This window comes from Trachemys scripta, chromosome 5 (genome assembly GCF_013100865.1).
Source record: "Trachemys scripta elegans isolate TJP31775 chromosome 5, CAS_Tse_1.0, whole genome shotgun sequence".
NCBI lineage: Eukaryota > Metazoa > Chordata > Testudines > Emydidae > Trachemys > Trachemys scripta.
Window position 1 is genome coordinate 87,859,257 of NC_048302.1, and position 19,446 is coordinate 87,878,702.

Here is a 19,446-nt window from a genome sequence, read left to right on the forward strand (position 1 = left end):
TACATTTTTAAAATTGCGATTAATATTTTTGAGTTAATCGTGTGAGTTGTTAAGGCTGCTTCCCCACTTTGAACTTTAGGGTACAAATGTGGGGGCCTGCATGAAACTTCTAAGCTTAACTACCAGCTTAGATCTGGTCTGCTGCCACCACTTTTGATGCTAATTCCCTTCCCTGGGTAGCCTTGAGAGACTCTTCACCAATTCCCTGGTGAATACAGGTCCAAACCCCTTGGATCTTAAAACAAGGAGAAATTAACCATTCCCCCTCCTCCCTTCCACCAACTCCTGGTGGATCAAGATCCAACCCCCTTGGATCTAAAAACAAGGAAAATCAATCAGGTTCTTAAAAAGAAGGCTTTAATTAAAGAAAAGGTAAAAATCATCTCTGTAAAATCAGGATGGAAAATAACTTTACAGGGTAATCAAACTTAAAGAGCCCAAAGGACCCCCCTCTAGCCTAAGGTTCAAAGTTACAGCAAACAGAGGTAAACACCCTAGTAAAAGGTACATTTACAAGTTGAGAAAACAAAGGTAAACTAACATGCCTTGCCTGGCTGTTTACTTACAAGTTTGAAATATGAGAGACTTGTTCAGAAAGATGTGGAGAGCCTGGATTGATGTCTGGTCCCTCTTAGTCCCAAGAGCGAACAACTTCCCAAACAAAGATCACAAACAAAAGCCTTCCGCCCCCCGCCCCCCCCCCCAAGATTTGAAAGTATCTTGTCCCCTTATTGGTCCTTTGGGTCAGGTGTCAGCCAGGTTACCTGAGCTTTTTAACCCTTTACAGGTAAAAGGATTTTGGAGTCTCTGGCGAGGAGGGATTTTATAGTACTGTACACAGGAGAACTGTTACCCTTCCGTTTATAGTTATGACATGAGTTAACTGTGATTAATCGACAGCCCTCTTTTCCACCTTTAAATATACCAGTGTGGGACATCTGCAACTCTGATAGCTGACATCCTGGCCAACATCAGGGACTGAAATGATAAACCCCAGAGCTAAAAGCATAAGTTTTTATAATGTGCTAAACAGTGAGGCTCACAAGTAGAGAGCTGTCACAGGTTTACATCCATTATGGATTGGGCATAGCAGGACATATACACACACTGACTAGGGGTTCCAAAAGTGAACTGTTTAGCAAATGACTGAAATGTGAAACGTGTATTCTGGTGATTAATGCCATAATTTAAGATATCATCGTTACAGTGCAAAAAGTGGTCTTTTTCCATTTGTGAAACTCTCATAAACATACCATCACCCCACATAAATACTATTGCTGATCTGAATCTCTTGATCTTCAGATCCCTAATGTAGGCTCTTACTATTTGAGCTGTAGGCATATCTCTAGACTAACCCCTGCAGAGGTCTTGAAACATATTTTCTTAATTATTTACTGGTCAGCAATAAAATATTGGTGATTAGGAATCTTGGATTCTATACCTAGCTCTTGGAAGGGAGTGTGGGTTTACAGTGGTTAGAGATAGGATAGTTGGATTTATTCCCTTTAAAATGCAGTGTGATGTACTGGATAAGATTGTGGTTTCTCATGTTAGAGTCTTAGGCCTGTAGTGATCTTGTATAAACTCTTTGCTAATTTATTTTAAAAATGTGGGGGAGTGTTGAGCTCTTCCTTAACTGTCTTGTAGACTGAGGTTCGGGATTGTAATCAATAATCAGGGTAGTAAAATGCATGGGAATTTAAACAACATTTAGCAAAGGTGGGATTTGAACAAGTGGCCTCCTCTTTGCCAGCTCAAGAAACTTTTCCTTATGCTTCAAGTGTATTTGGGGAGTCTCTTTCTCTCTCATTTGCCTGCAGCAGATTTGTTGTCAAATTAAGTATGGTGGGTTTGCGTCAGTGCACATATTTTCCATTATGACTAAAAAGGTATATAACACTCTATAGATAAACACTACCTATGCATAACATACTCCAGGAATCAGCACACAAGAAGCCACAATGATGCCAAAGGACTAAAGTGCAAAAGGGGTACAAAGAAAGTGAGACAATCAATGACAAAAAAAATCACCAGAAGAGGTGATTTGGAACTGCTATTATTCATTCTGTCAATTCATTTTTCATCAAACCACCATGAAAAAATCCAGATAGAACTCAAACTTTATATTCTATGCTTTTTTTTTCTTTTTTTGCTATTTCAATGAGATTTTTACAAAATAATGTAAAGCTTCTGTTAAAATTGAGCTTTGTAAGGCAGCCTTACTTATAGCGCACCTACCATTGCATCATAATAAGTGATATGTTTTGCTTATATAGCACTTTACAACCTAACATCTCAAAATGCATTATAAACACTAATGAGTCTCATTCTCATTTCACTAAGGCTATTTTATGCTGCTGTGCCAATGTAAAGGGTCCTTAAACAGGGTGTAAATTATGTTTACAATCACTGTAAGGCCACTTTACACGGCGGGGTGGTATAAAGTTGTCTTAGCATCATGCATTTAGCTTTACCACAAGTCTGTGAGGTGGGTAACTAATATCTATATTGGACAGATGAGAAAATTAGGGCAAAAACAGGTGAAGTGATTCACCTGATTTCACATAGAAAAAGTCTGCTACAGCTGGGAATAGAATTCGGTTTTCCTGACTTTGACTGCTTTCACGTCTTTGTTAGCGCAATTAGCTAATGTTTTGACAAAGTAGGCTGGCGAGTAGCTTTGTTCCATTGTGTTATTTTGTTATTGGTGACATCAGCTCTGGTTCTGGGTTTAGTTATGTTTTTGTCCAGTGAACTAGGATGGAAGCTCTTCACAGCTGAATACATTAGGCAGTGGTTCTCCATCTGCGGCCCAATCAGCACACATGTGACATCCTCAGGGCCATACAGGTAGTATTGGATGTGACCCACAATGGTAAACAGGTTAAGAACAACTGCATTAGAGTCTGAGCTTTGGTGACGGCAGTCTGACCAGTTAGGTAGTTGACAGTAAAGAGTAGCTGCACTGATAACTATTTAGTGGCTTCTGTGGTTCAGGAGAAGAAGATCCTTTTGATTTCTTTCATGTATGTAACATATCATAGTCATTACTGTTTGGTACTTGGCACTTAAATAGTACTTTTCATGAACAGAGAGTTAAGCATTTTATAGTGATAGGTAACTACCGTGGGTGTGCAAGAAAACCACCTTATGCTATAGTGATGTCATCTTTTAGGAATTCCACTCTCTGTTTTGCAGGTTGATCCTTATTGTATCCTGAAACTTAAACAAATCAACCACTAATTAATGGTTGATGTTTTCCATGATATGTGAAATATAATATGTAATATATTTAAAATTAATATACCAGTAAGCTGTATATCTAATACTAGAAGGATCCTTTTTACAAAATAAATACATGTTGAGATTTCTGAAGGGAAAAACTTTAAATTAGATGGTCTCAACACAAGCTAAATCATGTGTTGTAACTACTCTGATAGAATTCCTTTAAGGTTTATCAGGATCCTTGCTGATAAGTATCTTGGCATCAAAGGATCAGACTTTTAGAATGCTGTGTGCACAGTTTATGTGCAAAAGTATATGCCATTTTTGTGTTTAATTTACATGCATGACTGATGGACTTAGGAATCCAGTTGCAGGAAATGTGCACTCAGATGACCAGTCGGGATTTCAGGACTTGCCCACTCATGATAATTATGCAATCATGGTAATAGCATGTGCAGATTAAGCGCATGTACCAGCTGAGGTTCTACAGCTTTGTTCTCCTCCTGACATAATATCAAGTTAGTCTGTTATTAAAGTTATACTTTTTTCAGTGTGTCATGTTAATTATGGAATAATTTTCATCCAGTCTACTAGGATACGTTCTGATGTCTGTATCTTGCTGTTTACATTTTGCATATTGCAGTCATTGTTTATTGTCAACATTACATAACTTTTATCTTTGGGATTTTAATTCTCTTTCTAGGTGTGAAGCTGGAACCATAGTTATAAGGCAAGGGCATGTTCCAAGTGAATGTTACTTAATACTATCTGGAAAGCTAAAAGTCATATGGGGTGGTGCAAATTTCAAAGCCCAAACTTTCACCTCTGAAATATTATGTGAAGCTGAAGAAGGAGACTTCATAGGGGTAAATATTTTCATTTCAAATTTTAATATTATTTGAATGAAACTATGCTTTAAAATGTTTAAAGGGGATATTTCCAAAGACACAAAAGGAAAGTCAGTGGAATCTGGATACCTAATTACCTTAGTCTCTTTTGTTAAGTTTTTAATAACATTTAGAAAATTAAAAATAATGTGGTAAAAATTTCTGCTAAGGTGAATGTCAGACAAAATGTATATCATGGTTACTTTTAGCTTTTGTTAAATCTTATTAGAATATTGAATAACTTATACCTGACCATACCCCTTGTGGAGAACACCCTGCAGCAACATGCCCTCCCTGTAGAAGTGCTCCATGAATCCTGTGATCTGTGCAGGAAAGAGGGACAAGTTGGGGCAGATGTGGGGCATGGACAAGGAGGTGGGAAGAAGAGAGAACTTGTCTCCAGGTCCTATTATTACCCCTACACCACAGTACATTTCATTGGTCCAGGCTTTCGTGTTTCGTTTGTTTGGGGGGCAGGGAAAGCAGAGGGAAGTGAGACAGGCTGTCACTGGAGACCAGAAACAGCATGTAGGAATGTTTGGAAGAAATCTTATATAAATTACCTTCCATCTCTTTAGCCTCTACCTTCAGTAAGGGACAATCAGGCCCTTAGACATTTGTTAATAAAAATGAATTTGATGGGCCCAATAGATTGTCTAGTAGCAATGCAACATGAGAAAATTCCTAATGCCTAACAGGATAGAAGGAAAATGAACATGTGTGATTAAATCTATTTTCATTTTAAAGGAGTTTGTTCCTCATACAATAAAAATGATGGTAACTCTTTTTAGTTTTGCACCCTAGAAACATTAGGCTGGATTTTGCCCCAAAGTACAAGTATGCATCTTTCACAGAAGGCAGCATTTGGCCTTTTGAAATTAGATGCCCATTTAGAAGGTACTTTACATTTAGAAAGCCCTCTGATTTCTTTACCTGCAATAATTTTATTTTCCCAAAATTTACTTTAGAATTTTCAAGCTTTTTAAAATGTGTCCCCTTGAGCAGAGTGCATTTGATATTAATTGCAAAGGGCAGATAGGATAAAACAATATATTATAGTCAATGGAAGTAGAAGGAACTCAGTTCCTTGTAGGACTGTGTGTTTACCCAGTTTACTATTATTAATTTATCTTTATACCTTTAATGAAAAGTTGTGCAATCCTCTATGCAATCTTAAGTGTTTTATTATAAAAGTAAACTGTACAGCTGAAAGAAGAATTATGCTTCTTGTTTTTGTTTTTGCAGGAAATCTGTCTTCTGACTAATACAAACCGATCTGCTTCCATTATATGTAAATCCGATGTGGAACTTCTAGTGATAAACAAAGAGGTACTGGGAAAAAAATGAAGGGCAAAAGAAGTGGTTTCTTTAATTGAATTTATTCTCTCCTAAAATATTTTTAATACATTTCACATCTTTGAAGACAAAAATGGGCATTTAAAAATTAATCTCTGAACAATTAATGTTCTGATATTTAATTTCATTAGTAAATTGTTGTGCAAATTCTTTACAAGGACTGAACTGAGAAGGTATAATCAACAGTATTAGGGTAATTTAAAATGATTCCATTTTAGAGCTGGCTGTATTTTAAAGAATCCTTATTGAGGTTGCAGGAACAAACCATCCCGATGTGTAGAAAGAATAGTAAATATGGCAGGCGACCAGCTTGGCTAAACAGTGAAATCCTTGCTGATCTTAAATGCAAAAAAGAGGCTTATAAGAAGTGGAAGATTGGACAAATGACCAGGGAGGAGTATAAAAATATTGCTCAGGCGTGCAGGAGTGAAATCAGGAAGGCCAAATCACACTTGGAGTTGCAGTTAGCAAGAGATGTTAAGAGTAACAAGAAAGGTTTCTTCAGGTATGTTAGCAACAAGAAGAAAATCAAGGAAAGTGTGGGCCCCTTACTGAATGAGGGAGGCAACCTAGTGACCGACGATGTGGAAAAAGCTAATGTACTCAATGATTTTTTTGCCTCTGTCTTCACGCACAAGGTCAGCTCCCAGATTGCTGCACTGGGCAGTACAGCATGGGGAGAAGGTGACCAGCCCTCTGTGGAGAAAGAAGTGGTTCGGGACTATTTAGAAAAACTGGACGTGCACAAGTCCATGGGGCCGGATGCGCTGCATCCGAGGGTGCTAAAGGAGTTGGCGGGTGAGATTGCAGAGCCATTAGCCATTATTTTTGAAAACTCATGGCGATCGGGGGAGGTCCCAGATGACTGGAAAAAGGCTAATGTAGTGCCCATCTTTAAAAAAGGGAAGAAGGAGGATCCGGGGAACTACAGGCCAGTCAGCCTCACCTCAGTCCCTGGAAAAATTATGGAGCAGGTCCTCAAGGAATCAATTATGAAACATTTAGAGGAGAGGAAAGTGATCAGGAACAGTCAGCATGGATTCACGAAGGGGAAGTCGTGCCTGACTAACCTAATTGCCTTCTATGATGAGATAACTGGCTCTGTGGATGAGGGGAAAGCAGTGGATGTGTTATTTCTTGACTTTAGCAAAGCTTTTGATACGGTCTCCCACAGTATTCTTGCCACCAAGTTAAAGAAGTATGGGCTGGATGAATGGACTGTAAGGTGGATAGAAAGCTGGCTAGATCGTCGGGCTCAACGGGTAGTGATCAATGGCTCCATGTCTAGTTGGCAGCCGGTTTCAAGTGGAGTGCCCCAAGGGTCGGTCCTGGGGCCGGTTTTGTTTAATATCTTTATTAATGATCTGGAGGATGGTGTGGACTGCACTCTCAGCAAGTTTGCAGATGACACTAAACTAGGAGGCGTGGTAGATACACTAGAGGGTAGGGATCGGATACAGAGGGACCTAGACAAATTAGAGGATTGGGCAGAAAAAAACCTGATGAGGTTCAACAAGGACAAGTGCAGAGTCCTGCACTTAGGACGGAAGAATCCCATGCACTGCTACAGACTAGGGACCGAATGGCTAGGTAGCAGTTCTGCTGAAAAGGACCTAGGGGTCACAGTGGACGAGAAGCTGGATATGAGTCAACAGTGTGCTCTTGTTGCCAAGAAGGCTAACGGCATTTTGGGCTGTATAAGTAGGGGCATTGCCAGCAGATCGAGGAACGTGATCGTTCCCCTTTATTCGACATTGGTGAGGCCTCATCTGGAATACTGTGTCCAGTTTTGGGCCCCACACTACAAGAAGGATGTGGAAAAATTGGAAAGAGTCCAGCGGAGGGCAACAAAAATGATTAGGGGTCTGGAGCACATGACTTATGAGGAGAGGCTGAGAGAACTGGGATTGTTTAGTCTCCAGAAGAGAAGAATGAGGGGGGATTTGATAGCAGCCTTCAACTACCTGAAGGGGGGTTCCAAAGAGGATGGAGCTCGGCTGTTCTCAGTGGTGGCAGATGACAGAACAAGGAGCAATGGTCTCAAGTTGCAGTGGGGGAGGTCCAGGTTGGATATCAGGAAAAACTATTTCACTAGGAGGGTGGTGAAACACTGGAATGCGTTACCTAGGGAGGTGGTGGAGTCTCCTTCCTTGGAGGTTTTTAAGGCCCGGCTTGACAAAGCCCTGGCTGGGATGATTTAGTTGGGAATTGGTCCTGCTTTGAGCAGGGGGTTGGACTAGATGACCTCTTGAGGTCCCTTCCAACTCTGATATTCTATGATTCTATGATTCTAGATGTTAAACATAATGCAGGTACAGTGTTCCAGTAGCCAAAGTATTGTGATGAAGAAAAAAGGCACCTGAGGTAAGCTGCTACAAAGTATTATTTTTTAGGAAATATATAGTGTGCCCAGTTACAGTGGTTTCTTTATATTTTCAATTAGAACCCCTCTGAGAGTCATATCTAACAATACGATGCAGTGATGCATCAACTGCTAATGTTACAGCAGAAAAGCCATCTGATCACATTTATATTGGCAGCTGTATCACAATTTGGCATATAAGCCTCTAGGGCTGAAGCTGAAATTTTTCAATGTTTTTAGAAGATGGATTATAAATAAAAAATATTTTTTATTGCTGGTTCTGGGTCTCTTTTTATTTCAAAAATATTTACAAGGTAAATCTTGTGAAGCAGTAAGTCTTAATTCACAAGGTGATTGCCTAATGCTAGAAGTCTCGTTAAGTGGCTTTCTAAAGCTGTTTAGGCCATGAATTCCTGATGTAATGATGACAATAGTTTATCTATCTTGATGTGCCAGGTTGTGGAGTTTATTGCTTAGTCCCTCTCTAGGGAACTTTGAGTAACAGCCTTGATTTGTCTCTGGTGAGGGTGGGGGAATAGGGGAACTCATTGGCTGTTCTGGAACATTATAGATTATCTGTAGGAATCTTTGTGGCATTAGACTCTAGCCCAAAAGTGCTTTTGGGTGTTGGTGTGGTTACCAGCATGGCCTGGAAAAAGAGCAGAGAGAAAAGAAAGACCGTGATGTGGTGTTTTACACTCACAGAAGCAAATAATGGTTCTGGATGTATGTAAAAAGGTTAGATTTTTTTTTCCAGACATCTTTGTCAATACTCATTATATAAAAGTCAATACTCGATATTTGCCAGATAAATCAGGCTGATATTCTCCTGCTCCTAATAATAGTAGAGCTATGCAAGTGTGATGCATTTCAATTTGAAAATGTTAGAGGAAATATCCTGAATGTTTTAGCACTCAGAGATCTTCTTGGTTTAATGTGATCACTTTTTTTAATAACTCAACAGAAACCCTAGGAATCTGATCACCTGCAACAATTGTGAGACTAGCTAATGTAATAAAATAGTACTGCTATACTGTAAAAATACACCATAAATAAAATCATGCCCTGGATGTGGTTTTCTCTTTTTGACTATTGTATTATTTATAAAATAGAAAAGGAAAGAGAGAGCTCTATTAATCCAATGACCTGAGTGCTAATGGAGACATGTAAACAGTAGGTGCTGTTATGTATATGTAGTGCCCCAAACAGTGTTATTACATGCTCATCAGTGAAGTTTTAGCAGCAATTTACAGGCACAACGATTTAGTTTCCTATATGAGAAGAAAAAGTGTTCATATTTTTGCATCTGGAAGGCTTCCTCCTTTCCCCAGTGTTAAACAAATGGTATAAAAGTTATGTCAATACAATAGTATTTCTTCTGCTAGACTTTTCATTGTATTCATGAATGGAATTAGCATTTTATCAACTGCTGTTGTTTCAGTTCACTTAGGGCTGGTCTATACTACGAGGTTAGGTCGAGTTTAGCCATGTTAGGTTAATTTTATAAGCAATGCAGCTACATAACGAACCCTGTTCCGTCAACCTAAAGGGCTCTTAAAATCGACTGCTTTACTCCTCCCCAACAAGGGGAGTAGCGCTAAAATCAATCTTCTTGGGTCAAATTTGGGGTAGTGCAGACACAGCATTGTGCAATTCAACGGTATTTACCTCCAGGAGCTATCGCAGAGTGCTCCAATGTGACCGCTCTGTACGGCACTTTCAACTCCAATGCACTAGCCAGGTACACAGGAAAAGCCCCAGGAACTTTTGAATTTCATTTCCTGTTTGGTCAGCGTGGCGAGCTCAGCAGAACAGGTGACCATGCAGTCCCAGATTCGCAAACGAGCTCCAGCATGAAGCCATCGGGAGACACTGGATCTGATTGCTGTATGGGGAAAAGAATCTGTGCAGGCAGAACACCGATCCAGCAGAAGAAATGCTAATAGATATGCCAAAATCGCACAGGGCATGGTGGAGAGAGGCTACACCAGTGACACACAGCTTCTATGATCAGCTGTATTCCATTCTGGGGAGGGGGGGGACGCTGTGACGTTGTGCAGTCTATATGGTTTTATAAAAATATGATAATAAGTGAATATAATGTAACTGGGATATGCTTCATGCAAAAGGTCTCTTGTAAGGTATCATTACAAAGCTTATAATCTACTGAGTGTGATCATCCTATTTGTATAACTGTATCACTCTTGTACCTGAAACTAAAAATATAACATATAACTCTGAGGGCCTATTGTAATTATGTAAAGTGTGGGCCATTAATGGTGGTTTGGTATCTTGATGACTCCCATTAACTAGGACCATTGTCTGCAAATAGGTGTGTTTTACCTGTAAGTCTTCCTGTATATGTGTGTGCTGGCAAGTGGGTAATGAAGTCTTGCAGTGACATGTGATCATGTCACCTGAACTGGAATCCATCTTTAATCTAGTGCTTTTCCAGTGAGGGGGGGTGGAAGCCCAGAGGGACAAAGGGTTCCTGCCTTATGCAAAAGATATATAAAGGGGTGGAACAGAACAAGAGAGGAGAGGAGCCATCATGAAGTATCCCCTAGCTACCACCTGAGCTGGATCACAAGCTGTACCAGGGGAAAGAATTGTGCCCAGACCTGGAAGATGTCCAGTCTGAGGAAAAAACTTACTGAAGCGTCTCTGAGGGTGAGATTATCTGTACTCCGTTTGATTAGACATAAATTTGCACATTTTATTTTATTTTGCTTGGTGACTTACTTTGTTCTGTCTGTTACTACTTGGAACCACTTCAATCCTACTTTCTGTATTTAATAAAATCACTTTTTACTTATTAATTAACTCAGAGTATGTATTAATACCTGGGGGAGCAAATAACTGTGCATATCTTTCTATCAGTGTTATAGAGGGCAAACAATTTATGAGTTTACCCTGCATAAGCTTTAAACAGGGTAAAATGGATTTATTTGGGTTTAGACCCCATTGGAAGTTGGGCATCTGAGTGCTAAAGACAAGGACACCTCTGTTAGCTGCTTTCAGGCAAACCTGCATCTTTCAGACCCTGGGTCTGGGTTGAAGCAGATGGGAGTGTCTGGCTCAGCAAGACAGGGTGCTGGAGTCCTGAGCTGGCAGGGAAAATAGGAGCAGAGGTAGTCTTGGCACATCGGGTGGCAGCTCCCAAGGGGGTTTCTGTGATCCAACCTGTCACAGTACCCTACCACTACTCCACCACTGTCCGTGGACATCTACAAGGGGGGAGTCTCACGCAACATGGAGAAGGATTTTGTGGATGAGGAAGAGGAGGAGAATGCACAGCAGGCAAGCGGAGAATCCATTCTCCCCGGCAGCCAGGACCTTTTTATCACCCTGGAGCCAATACCCTCCCCAGGCAGGTTCCCGGACCCTGAAGGCGGAGAAAGCACCTCTGGTGAGTTCACATTTGTAACTACACTACAGGGGTTAAAAGCAATTGTGTTTAATGTTTGATTTGCCCTGAAGAATTGGGATGCATTCGTGGCTAGTACAGCTACTGGAAAAATCTATAAACATGTCTGGGGATGGAGCAGGAATCCTCCAGGGACATCTCCATGAAGCTCTCATGGAGGTACTCTGAAAACCTTTGCAGAAGGTTTCTGGGGAGGGCTGCCTTATTTCTTCCTCCACGGTAGGACACTTTGCCACACCAAGCCAGTAGCAAGTAGTCTGGAATCATTGCCGCACAAAGCATGGCAGCGAATGGTCCTGGGTTTTGGTCGCATTCATGCAACATTCGGTCTTTATCTTTCTGTGTCAGCCTCAGAAGAGTGATATCATTCATGGTCAACTGGTTGAAATAAGGGAATATTTGTAAGGGAACAGTAAAAGGACCCCATTCATGCTGGGCTGTTGTGCTTGGCTAAAAGGGATCATCCTGGAGAATAGCTACGCGGTGGGGGGAGGGGTGTGCTGCACATCCACCCCAAAATCACAGCCCCTCATTTAAACGGCAAATCCAACTGGGATTGCTTGCTATGGGAAAGGAGGGTGCTGCAGTTTTAAAACATTGCCACATGTTATGAAGGCGGAAGAAGCCAACCCCACGTACCCTTTGACTTACCATGGCTGCCTGGAAACAACCGAATTCTGTTGCCCAGCCGTGTTTGATGTGTCACCATACTGGCAGGCACTCAATATAAAAGACAAAATGTAACTTTGTACCTAAAGCACATGTGCTGTCTGCTGTGAATTGCTTGATTCACTGTGAAAGAGTCTCCCTTTTGTTCTCAGAAATGTATCTTCTTAAATTTTACTCTCCCTTTTTATCCCTCCTGCAGGTGCAAATGTTTCTATGCTCCCCGTATCAACTCCGTCCCTGAGGTTATTGCAGATTAGAAGGCGAAAAAACCACACTTGTGATGACATGTTTTCCGAGCTCGTGCAGTCCTCCTGCACTGATAGAACACAGCTGAATGCATGGAGGCATTCGGTGGCAGAGGCCAGGAAAGCATACAGTGAGTGTGATCAGAACACGCAAGAGGAGATGCTGAGGCTAATGAGGGAGCAAACGGACATGATCAGGCATCTGGTGGAGCTGCAGGAAAGGCAACTAGAGCACAGACCCCCACTGCAGCCATTGTGTAACCGCCTGCCCTCCTTGCCAAGTTCCATATCCCCCTCACCCCGATGCCCAAGAACACAGGGGGGAGGCTCCAGGCACCCAGCCACTCAACTCCAGAGGATAGCCCAAGCAACAGCAGGCTGTCATTCAAACAGCTTTGATATGCAGTGTGGCTACAATAAGCAATGTGACCTTGTCCTTCCCTCCTCCCGCACTCCACCCGGGCTACTTTGTCAGTGATCTCACTTCTTTTTTAATAAATAAAGAATGAATGGATTCAAAACAATAGGGACTTTATTTCCTTTGCCAGCTGTGGTCAATGTGGGGAGGGAGATTGGCTTACAGGGAAGTACATTCAACAAAGGGGGCGGTTTTGCATCAAGGAGAAACACAACTGTCACACCATAGCCTGGCCAGTCATGAAACTGTTTTTCAAAGCGTATCTGATGCGCAGCGCGCCTAGCTGTGCTCTTCTAATAGTCCTGGTGTCTGGCTGTTCAAAATTGGCTGCTAGGCGATTTGCCTCACCCCGCCATAAATGTCTCCCCATTACTCTCACAGATATTATGGAGCACACAGCAAGCAGCAATAACAATGGGAATATTGGTTGCGCTGAGGTCTAACCTAATCAGCAAACAGCGCCAGCGGGCTTTTAAACGTCCAAAGGCACATTCTACCACCATTCTGCACTTGCTCAGCCTATAGTTGAACTTCTCCTTACTACTGTCCAGGCTGCCTGTGTATGGCTTCATGAGCCATGGGAGCAAGGGGTAGGCTGTGTCCCCAAGGATAACTATTGGCATTTCAACATCCCCAATGGTAATTTTCTGGTCTGGGAAGAAAGTCCCTTGTTGCAGCTTTTCGAACTTGCGCGTGTCATGCACCTTTCATGACCATCCCACGTTAATGTTGGTGAAATGTCCCTTGTGATCCACCAGTGCTTGCAGCACCATTGAGAAGTACCCCTTGCAGTTTATGTACTGGTAAATGTGTTCTGTCCATCACCCCACCACAGTTAGGGAACCCCATTGCAGCAAAGCCATCCACTATGACCTGCACATTTCCCAGAGTCACTACCCTTGTTAGTAGAAGGTTACTGATTGCCTTAGCTACTTGGATCACAGCAGCCCCCACGGTAGATTTGCAAACTCCAAATTGATTCCTGTCTGACTGGTAGCAGTCAGGCGTTGCAAGCTTCCACAGGGCTATCGCCACTCACTTCTCATCTGTCAGGGCAGGTCTCATCTTGGTATTCCCACACTTCAGGGCCGGGGAAAGCAACTCACAAAGTTCCATGAAAATGGCCTTATGCATGCGAAAGTTTCGCAGCCACTGGGAATCATCCCATACCCGCAAAACTATGCGGTCCCACCAGTCTGTGCTTGTTTGCGTTCCACTGAATCAACCTGCCCCACTGCCGCCATGATGTCCCAATTGCCACATCCTGTGCTTTCAGGAACGTCTGTGTCCATGTCCTCCTCACAATTGTCCTCGTGCTGGCGGCTCCTAGCCAGGCTCTGCACATACTGCAGGATAATGCACAAGGTGTTTACAATGCTCACAACAGCAGCGCTGCGCTGAGCGGGCTCCATAATTGCCGTGCTATGGTGTCTGCATGGTAACCCAGGAAAAAAGGCACAAAATGATTGTTTGCCGTTGCTTTCAAGGAGGGAGGAAGGGAGGGGAGACTGACGACACATACCCAAAACCACCCGCGACAACATTTTTGCCCCATCAGACATTGGGAGCTTAACCCAGAATTCTAGTGGGCATTGAAGACTGTGGGATAGCTACCCACAGTGCACCACTCCGTGAGTAGATGCTAACCAGCTAGATGAGGACGCACTCCGCCGACCTACTGTGCTTAGTGGGGACATACACGATCGACTGTATAAAATCGCTTTCTAAAGATTGACTTCTATAAAATCAACCTAATTTCATAGTGTACACATACCCTTAGAAGCAGCACAATTGTTGTATTCCACTGCCACTAGTTTCATTCTCTTTTTAGAAATGTGCTTCAGTATGATAGGGCTGCTTTTGAAAATGGATATTTTGTTCTTCTCAAAAACAGTCATCATCAGCCTTCCAGGGGTGTTAGAACAATTTGTATAGTCGGGGTGCTGAGAGCCATTGAACCAAACAGTAAACCCTGTCTATAATGAAATCCACTTCAAGCGGAGGGGTGCTGCAGCTGTAATTTGGAGTGTCTAATCTGTATCCACAGTCTCTCTTCAGAGTTTCACACAAAACCCAGTTTTCCATATATCTGTTTACACTTCCTGGGTTAAACTGCTCTTAAAGCTTTCAAGAAGGTGTGTTACCCTTGCTCATCTGGGGTGAGGTCAGGCAAGTCCTGAGTCTCTGGAGTATGAGAGACAGGATGTTCAAATAAGTGTTGCTCTCTCCCCATGGTCTACTAAAATAGGTTTCATTGCACAGCTACACAAGGATAAGCACACAAATTATGACCTCTGATTTCCACACAAACACATAACACAAACTGTGTACTTTACCTGTGTACATCTGTCAGCAGCAAATATTTGCTTATGTCACTGAGGTTGTAATTACAGTTTTTTGTTACTCTATGAAGGAGATTAATATGTAACTTACCTGGAGGCAGAAGGGAGCTTCTTGTGAAATTGCATGTCTGTCACTGTCAGTTGAAATACATTATTTGAGCATTAAGGAATGCGTAAGAAATGTCCTGCAACTTGGCATTTCCATGCTTTGAATTTGTTTTTTGGGGATATCATACTTATTTAGCCCAAATTACCTCCAGGGGTTAGCCCCAAGCTGTCAAAGAGCTGGACTGTTACTGGTTCAAAGGGGTGGAAGTACCCACCTCCCAGGTGAAATTATGTACTAGTTCAGGCATTTCCCAGCCATTTGAGACTGCTCCATTCACAGGAGTAAAAATGTCCGCCCAGTCTGATCATTGTAAATAGCAATTGGGGTAATGGGAATGAAAGCAAATGATCCTCCCTCCCATGTCCTTAAGGTAGGAAGGGTGAGTTCTTTCTGGGTTGTCTGGCTAAATGTTAGTTAGAAAGTCTCTGTGGACAGAGATGCCTCTCTCACTCTGAAAATAGTGGGGAGTACACAATGACACTGAGAACACCTTTCACTGAGAGTAGATAGTTCATTTTCCCACCTCTCTGGATCTCCACCCCGCACTTAAAAATACTTTTGAAATAGCCCATTACTCCCGCCTTGGGGTTGAAGAAACTTGTGTGCTGCATACTCCAGTTGGGATGACGATCATTTCCCCCAAGCCACTGAGCTCTTTTTCAAGCTACTCTGCAATTCCTCACCATGGAGACATAGTTTTAAAGTTACAAGAGGAGTTTATACACCATTTTTAAAAATTGAAACACATTAACTGGTGTTTTCATTTGTACTAGCCCCACAAGAGAGACTGATTCAGAGTTTATAGAGGCCACAGTGTGATCACTGAAAATTTGGTCATATGATGATGTAATAAACTTTATTAAAGAGCCTAATTTAACAAAAGATGAGTATGCTTTGGACTAAAGTCAGAAGTGGAATGGCCTGGGTACAGCATGTTTTTTTGCCAGGGAAAATGCCATCTGGGATTTTATAATAACGTGTTTATCACTTTTGCACTATGGCTAATATGTCTATAAATTCATGTCAGTCAACAATAGTCTAGCCATTTAAAAAGAATGTTTCACCCTCTCTTCTTCACCTTATGTGAAGTCATTTATGCATATTTTGACTTTGCAGGTTCCCTTCAAAACAGAGTGCCTGCCAGTCACATACAGAAATATAGAGCTGCCCATCTATCTTTTTATGTATTATTAATATCTTTGACTCAGCAGTGCCTCTGGTTCTCTGCTTTATATTGCAAGAGGTTGAAGATTAAACTCCATAAGAATCCGTCTACCTAGGGAAATTGAATAATGGAATAAAGAAATAAAAAGATACTTTAAAAGCCTTATCAGTTCTTGGGCCTTAGAGAGGCATAGTGGGGGAGGCTCTTCTTAAATGCTTTCATTTTATCACCTCTGGAACTGCAAATAAACAGTAGAGCGAAAACAAAAAACATGGACAGGCTTCTCTAGTACTTTAGCAATGGTGATCATGCAGTCACAGCAGGCCTTACTGTATATATCCAAAAACAATTGCATTGACACTGGACTTTCCCACTCCAAATAGTTCCACCAGAGTGTCGTGATCAGTGCTGTGAGCCAACCTCCAGACTGCTATGAATTCTCTTGTCCATATGGGTCATATGGCACTAACTCCATGTGGAGAAGTTAAAGTATGTCTGATCATCCAAAGATTTCTCAGCCAGTAACTCAGTCAAGACAGCTATAAATAGTATCCCAACTTTGGTTAGAGCCAGAACTGGCTTCAAGTCTTGCCTCTGCCGTTCATTTTTGGCAACATTAAAGGTATGAATACCTTCTCATAGGTAGCCACCTTTTTTTCATATACCACTTCAGATTGATTTTTATACAATTGTTGCCATTTCAGTTGCCTAGAAGGCAAGTGAAAAACAAAAGCAAGAGGATGCAGCAAACATAGCTGATGTACCATTGGGCTGGAGGAAATGCTGTAGTATGCAACACAGTCATGTTTGTTGAAAATGGGTCAGAGGAACATGTCAGAATCTAGTTAAATAAATATGTATTGTGGACGGGGGAGGGTAGGTATTTTTTATTGTTTTGTCTTGTTTTAGATTTAATGTAATGTAGGGTAGAGAATATGTCTATAATTTGACTGTGCGATATATGTGATTTCTACTAATAATAATATATTGTAGATATATTGCAGTTAAAGGTCCTGAAGCCCCTCACCCTCCATTGAAACAGATGGAAGTCTTTTCCCCCTAACTTTAATGGAAGTTGAATCTGTCCCAAAGTGTGTATGAAAAATAGCTCCACTGTAGTTAAGTACATGTACTACAGAGCGTAGATAATTTATCAGACAATTCTGTTACTTGAATGATAGCAGAATCATAGAACTATTTATGTCAATATTATGTATTTTTTTCTGGATACTATGCAGTTTAGGTACCACTGCGTGGAACAGTGGCTGGAGCACTGGATTGGGACTCTCGAGGGTTGGCTTTTATTCCCAGATCTGACACTCACTTGCTGTGTGACCATGGCAGAGTCAATTCACCTCTGCATGACTCAGTTTCCCCATCTGTAAAATAGGGATAATCATACTGATCTCCTTTGTAAAGTGTTTTGAGATCTAATGATGCAAAGTGCTTTGTAAAGAGTTAGGGTATTATTATTTTCATCTTTAGGTGCCTATATACCTTTGAAAATCTGGCCTCAGGTGCCTAAGTGGGAAGTGAAAGTGGGACTTACGCATCTTAATCATGCAGGAGCTTTTGAAAATATTACCCTTAATTTATAGTGCAGTTGCATCTTGTTCCTGTGTGAAAGAGGTATTTTACATTGTATAATGTACTTGAACTTTGCTCAGATTTCCATGACTAGAAACAAATTCACAGGATTTCACCCTATATCTAGATGTAACTCTTGTGTAGCTAATGTATATGATTTTGTGGTATTTGCATTTATCAAACCTGTCATTTCAGTTTAGTGTCCCAAATGAAACATGAGCCCAGTAACTCTTTAAACAGTCTGAATTTCAATGTTTAAATGGATTTGAAATGAGGCAAAAATGAATTGCATCCCTAATTGAGACAGCTAACAAAGATGCCAATTTGTGCAGTTATAACTTTGTGACTGTTGATATTGTCAGCTAATAAATGGACTGTGTTCACCAGCTCATTTCACATAGGTCACCTGTGATGGGCCAGATAGGCCCCACACTGGCATCAAGGGGTTGAAGAGAACTTGTGGACCCAGCTTACCCCACCCCACTACTACTTGCCAAAAATATTCAGAAAGGGGAGCAGAGCTCTGCTACTTGCTTGACAATGGAAGCCTTGATTCCAGCCAAGAGCCTGAGGTGTCCCAGAGCCCGGGCTCCAGACTGAGCCTGAATGTCTAAACTACAGTTAAACAGCCCCTTACCCTGAGCTCCGGGAGCCTGAGTCAGCTGACACAGGTTTTTAATTGCAGTGTAGACATGTTCTAAGACAGTTTGCTACCTAGATGAGCCATTGGGTGGATGGGACAACTAGGCCCAGGAAGACGGACAAGAAGGGACTAGTTGCATGGAGACAAGCCTAGAGCAGAAGGGCAGGATCTAGCCGACAAATCCTGAGAGAACCCTGAGTTTTAGTTCACTGTTTTCATTTTTGTTTTGTAACATACGAGAAAGGGTAGGACTCCAATCCATGGCACTGGATCTGCGAGGAGTGACATCTAACTTTCGGGAACGTGAAGTTGGAAAATTGTGCCCTGATGGGCCACAAGGGGTGTGACAATGCGGTTCTGGCGGAACCCAACTGAGGGTGCCAACTCAGGACAAATTGCTTAAACAGGGCAGTTGCAGCCCAAGGCTGGGGTATTTTCCACCTCTAAGGCAAACCAAACCAGCCAGACTAAGAGAACTTCGGTCTCACCCCACTGGTTAACCGCAAGTCTCTCAAGCAGTCTCCTTAGACACTCCAGTTTCCCAGTATAACCACCAGTGCCACTCGTATGGGGACAAATGGTTATGAAAACCAGTACCCAAGTAACAGAAAAAGGTTCTCCTGATCCCAAAGGACCAAGCCCCAGACCCAGGTCAATATACAAATCAGATCTTTCCCACAAATCACGCTGTTGCCAATCCTTTAGAATCTAAAATCTAAAGGTTTATTTATAAAAGGAAAAAGGTAGAGATGAGAGTTAGAATTGGTTAAATGGAATCAATTACATACAGTAATGGCAAGGTTCTTGGTTCAGGCTTGCTGCAGCAATGGAATAAACTGCAGGTTCAAATCAAGTCTCTGGAATACATCCCCCGCTGGGATGGGTCCTCAGTCCTCTGTTCAAAGCTTCAGCGTGTGGCAAAGTTCCTCCAGAGGTATGAAGCAGGATTGAAGACCAGATGGAGATGAGGCATCAGCCTTATATAGTCTTTTCCAGGTGTAAGAACACCTT

General features: G+C 41.8%; 1 protein-coding gene across 1 annotated transcript in view; it reads left to right on the top strand.

The window, feature by feature from the left end:
- Positions 1–19,446, top strand: part of LOC117878353 (cyclic nucleotide-binding domain-containing protein 2-like) — a 140,932-nt gene that overhangs the window by 67,764 nt on the left and 53,722 nt on the right. Inside the window, exons 6-7 of the mRNA XM_034772524.1 lie at positions 3,929–4,091; positions 5,358–5,441. Of these exons, the coding sequence (XP_034628415.1) occupies positions 3,929–4,091; positions 5,358–5,441 (247 nt within the window). The remainder of the gene's footprint in view (positions 1–3,928; positions 4,092–5,357; positions 5,442–19,446) is intronic.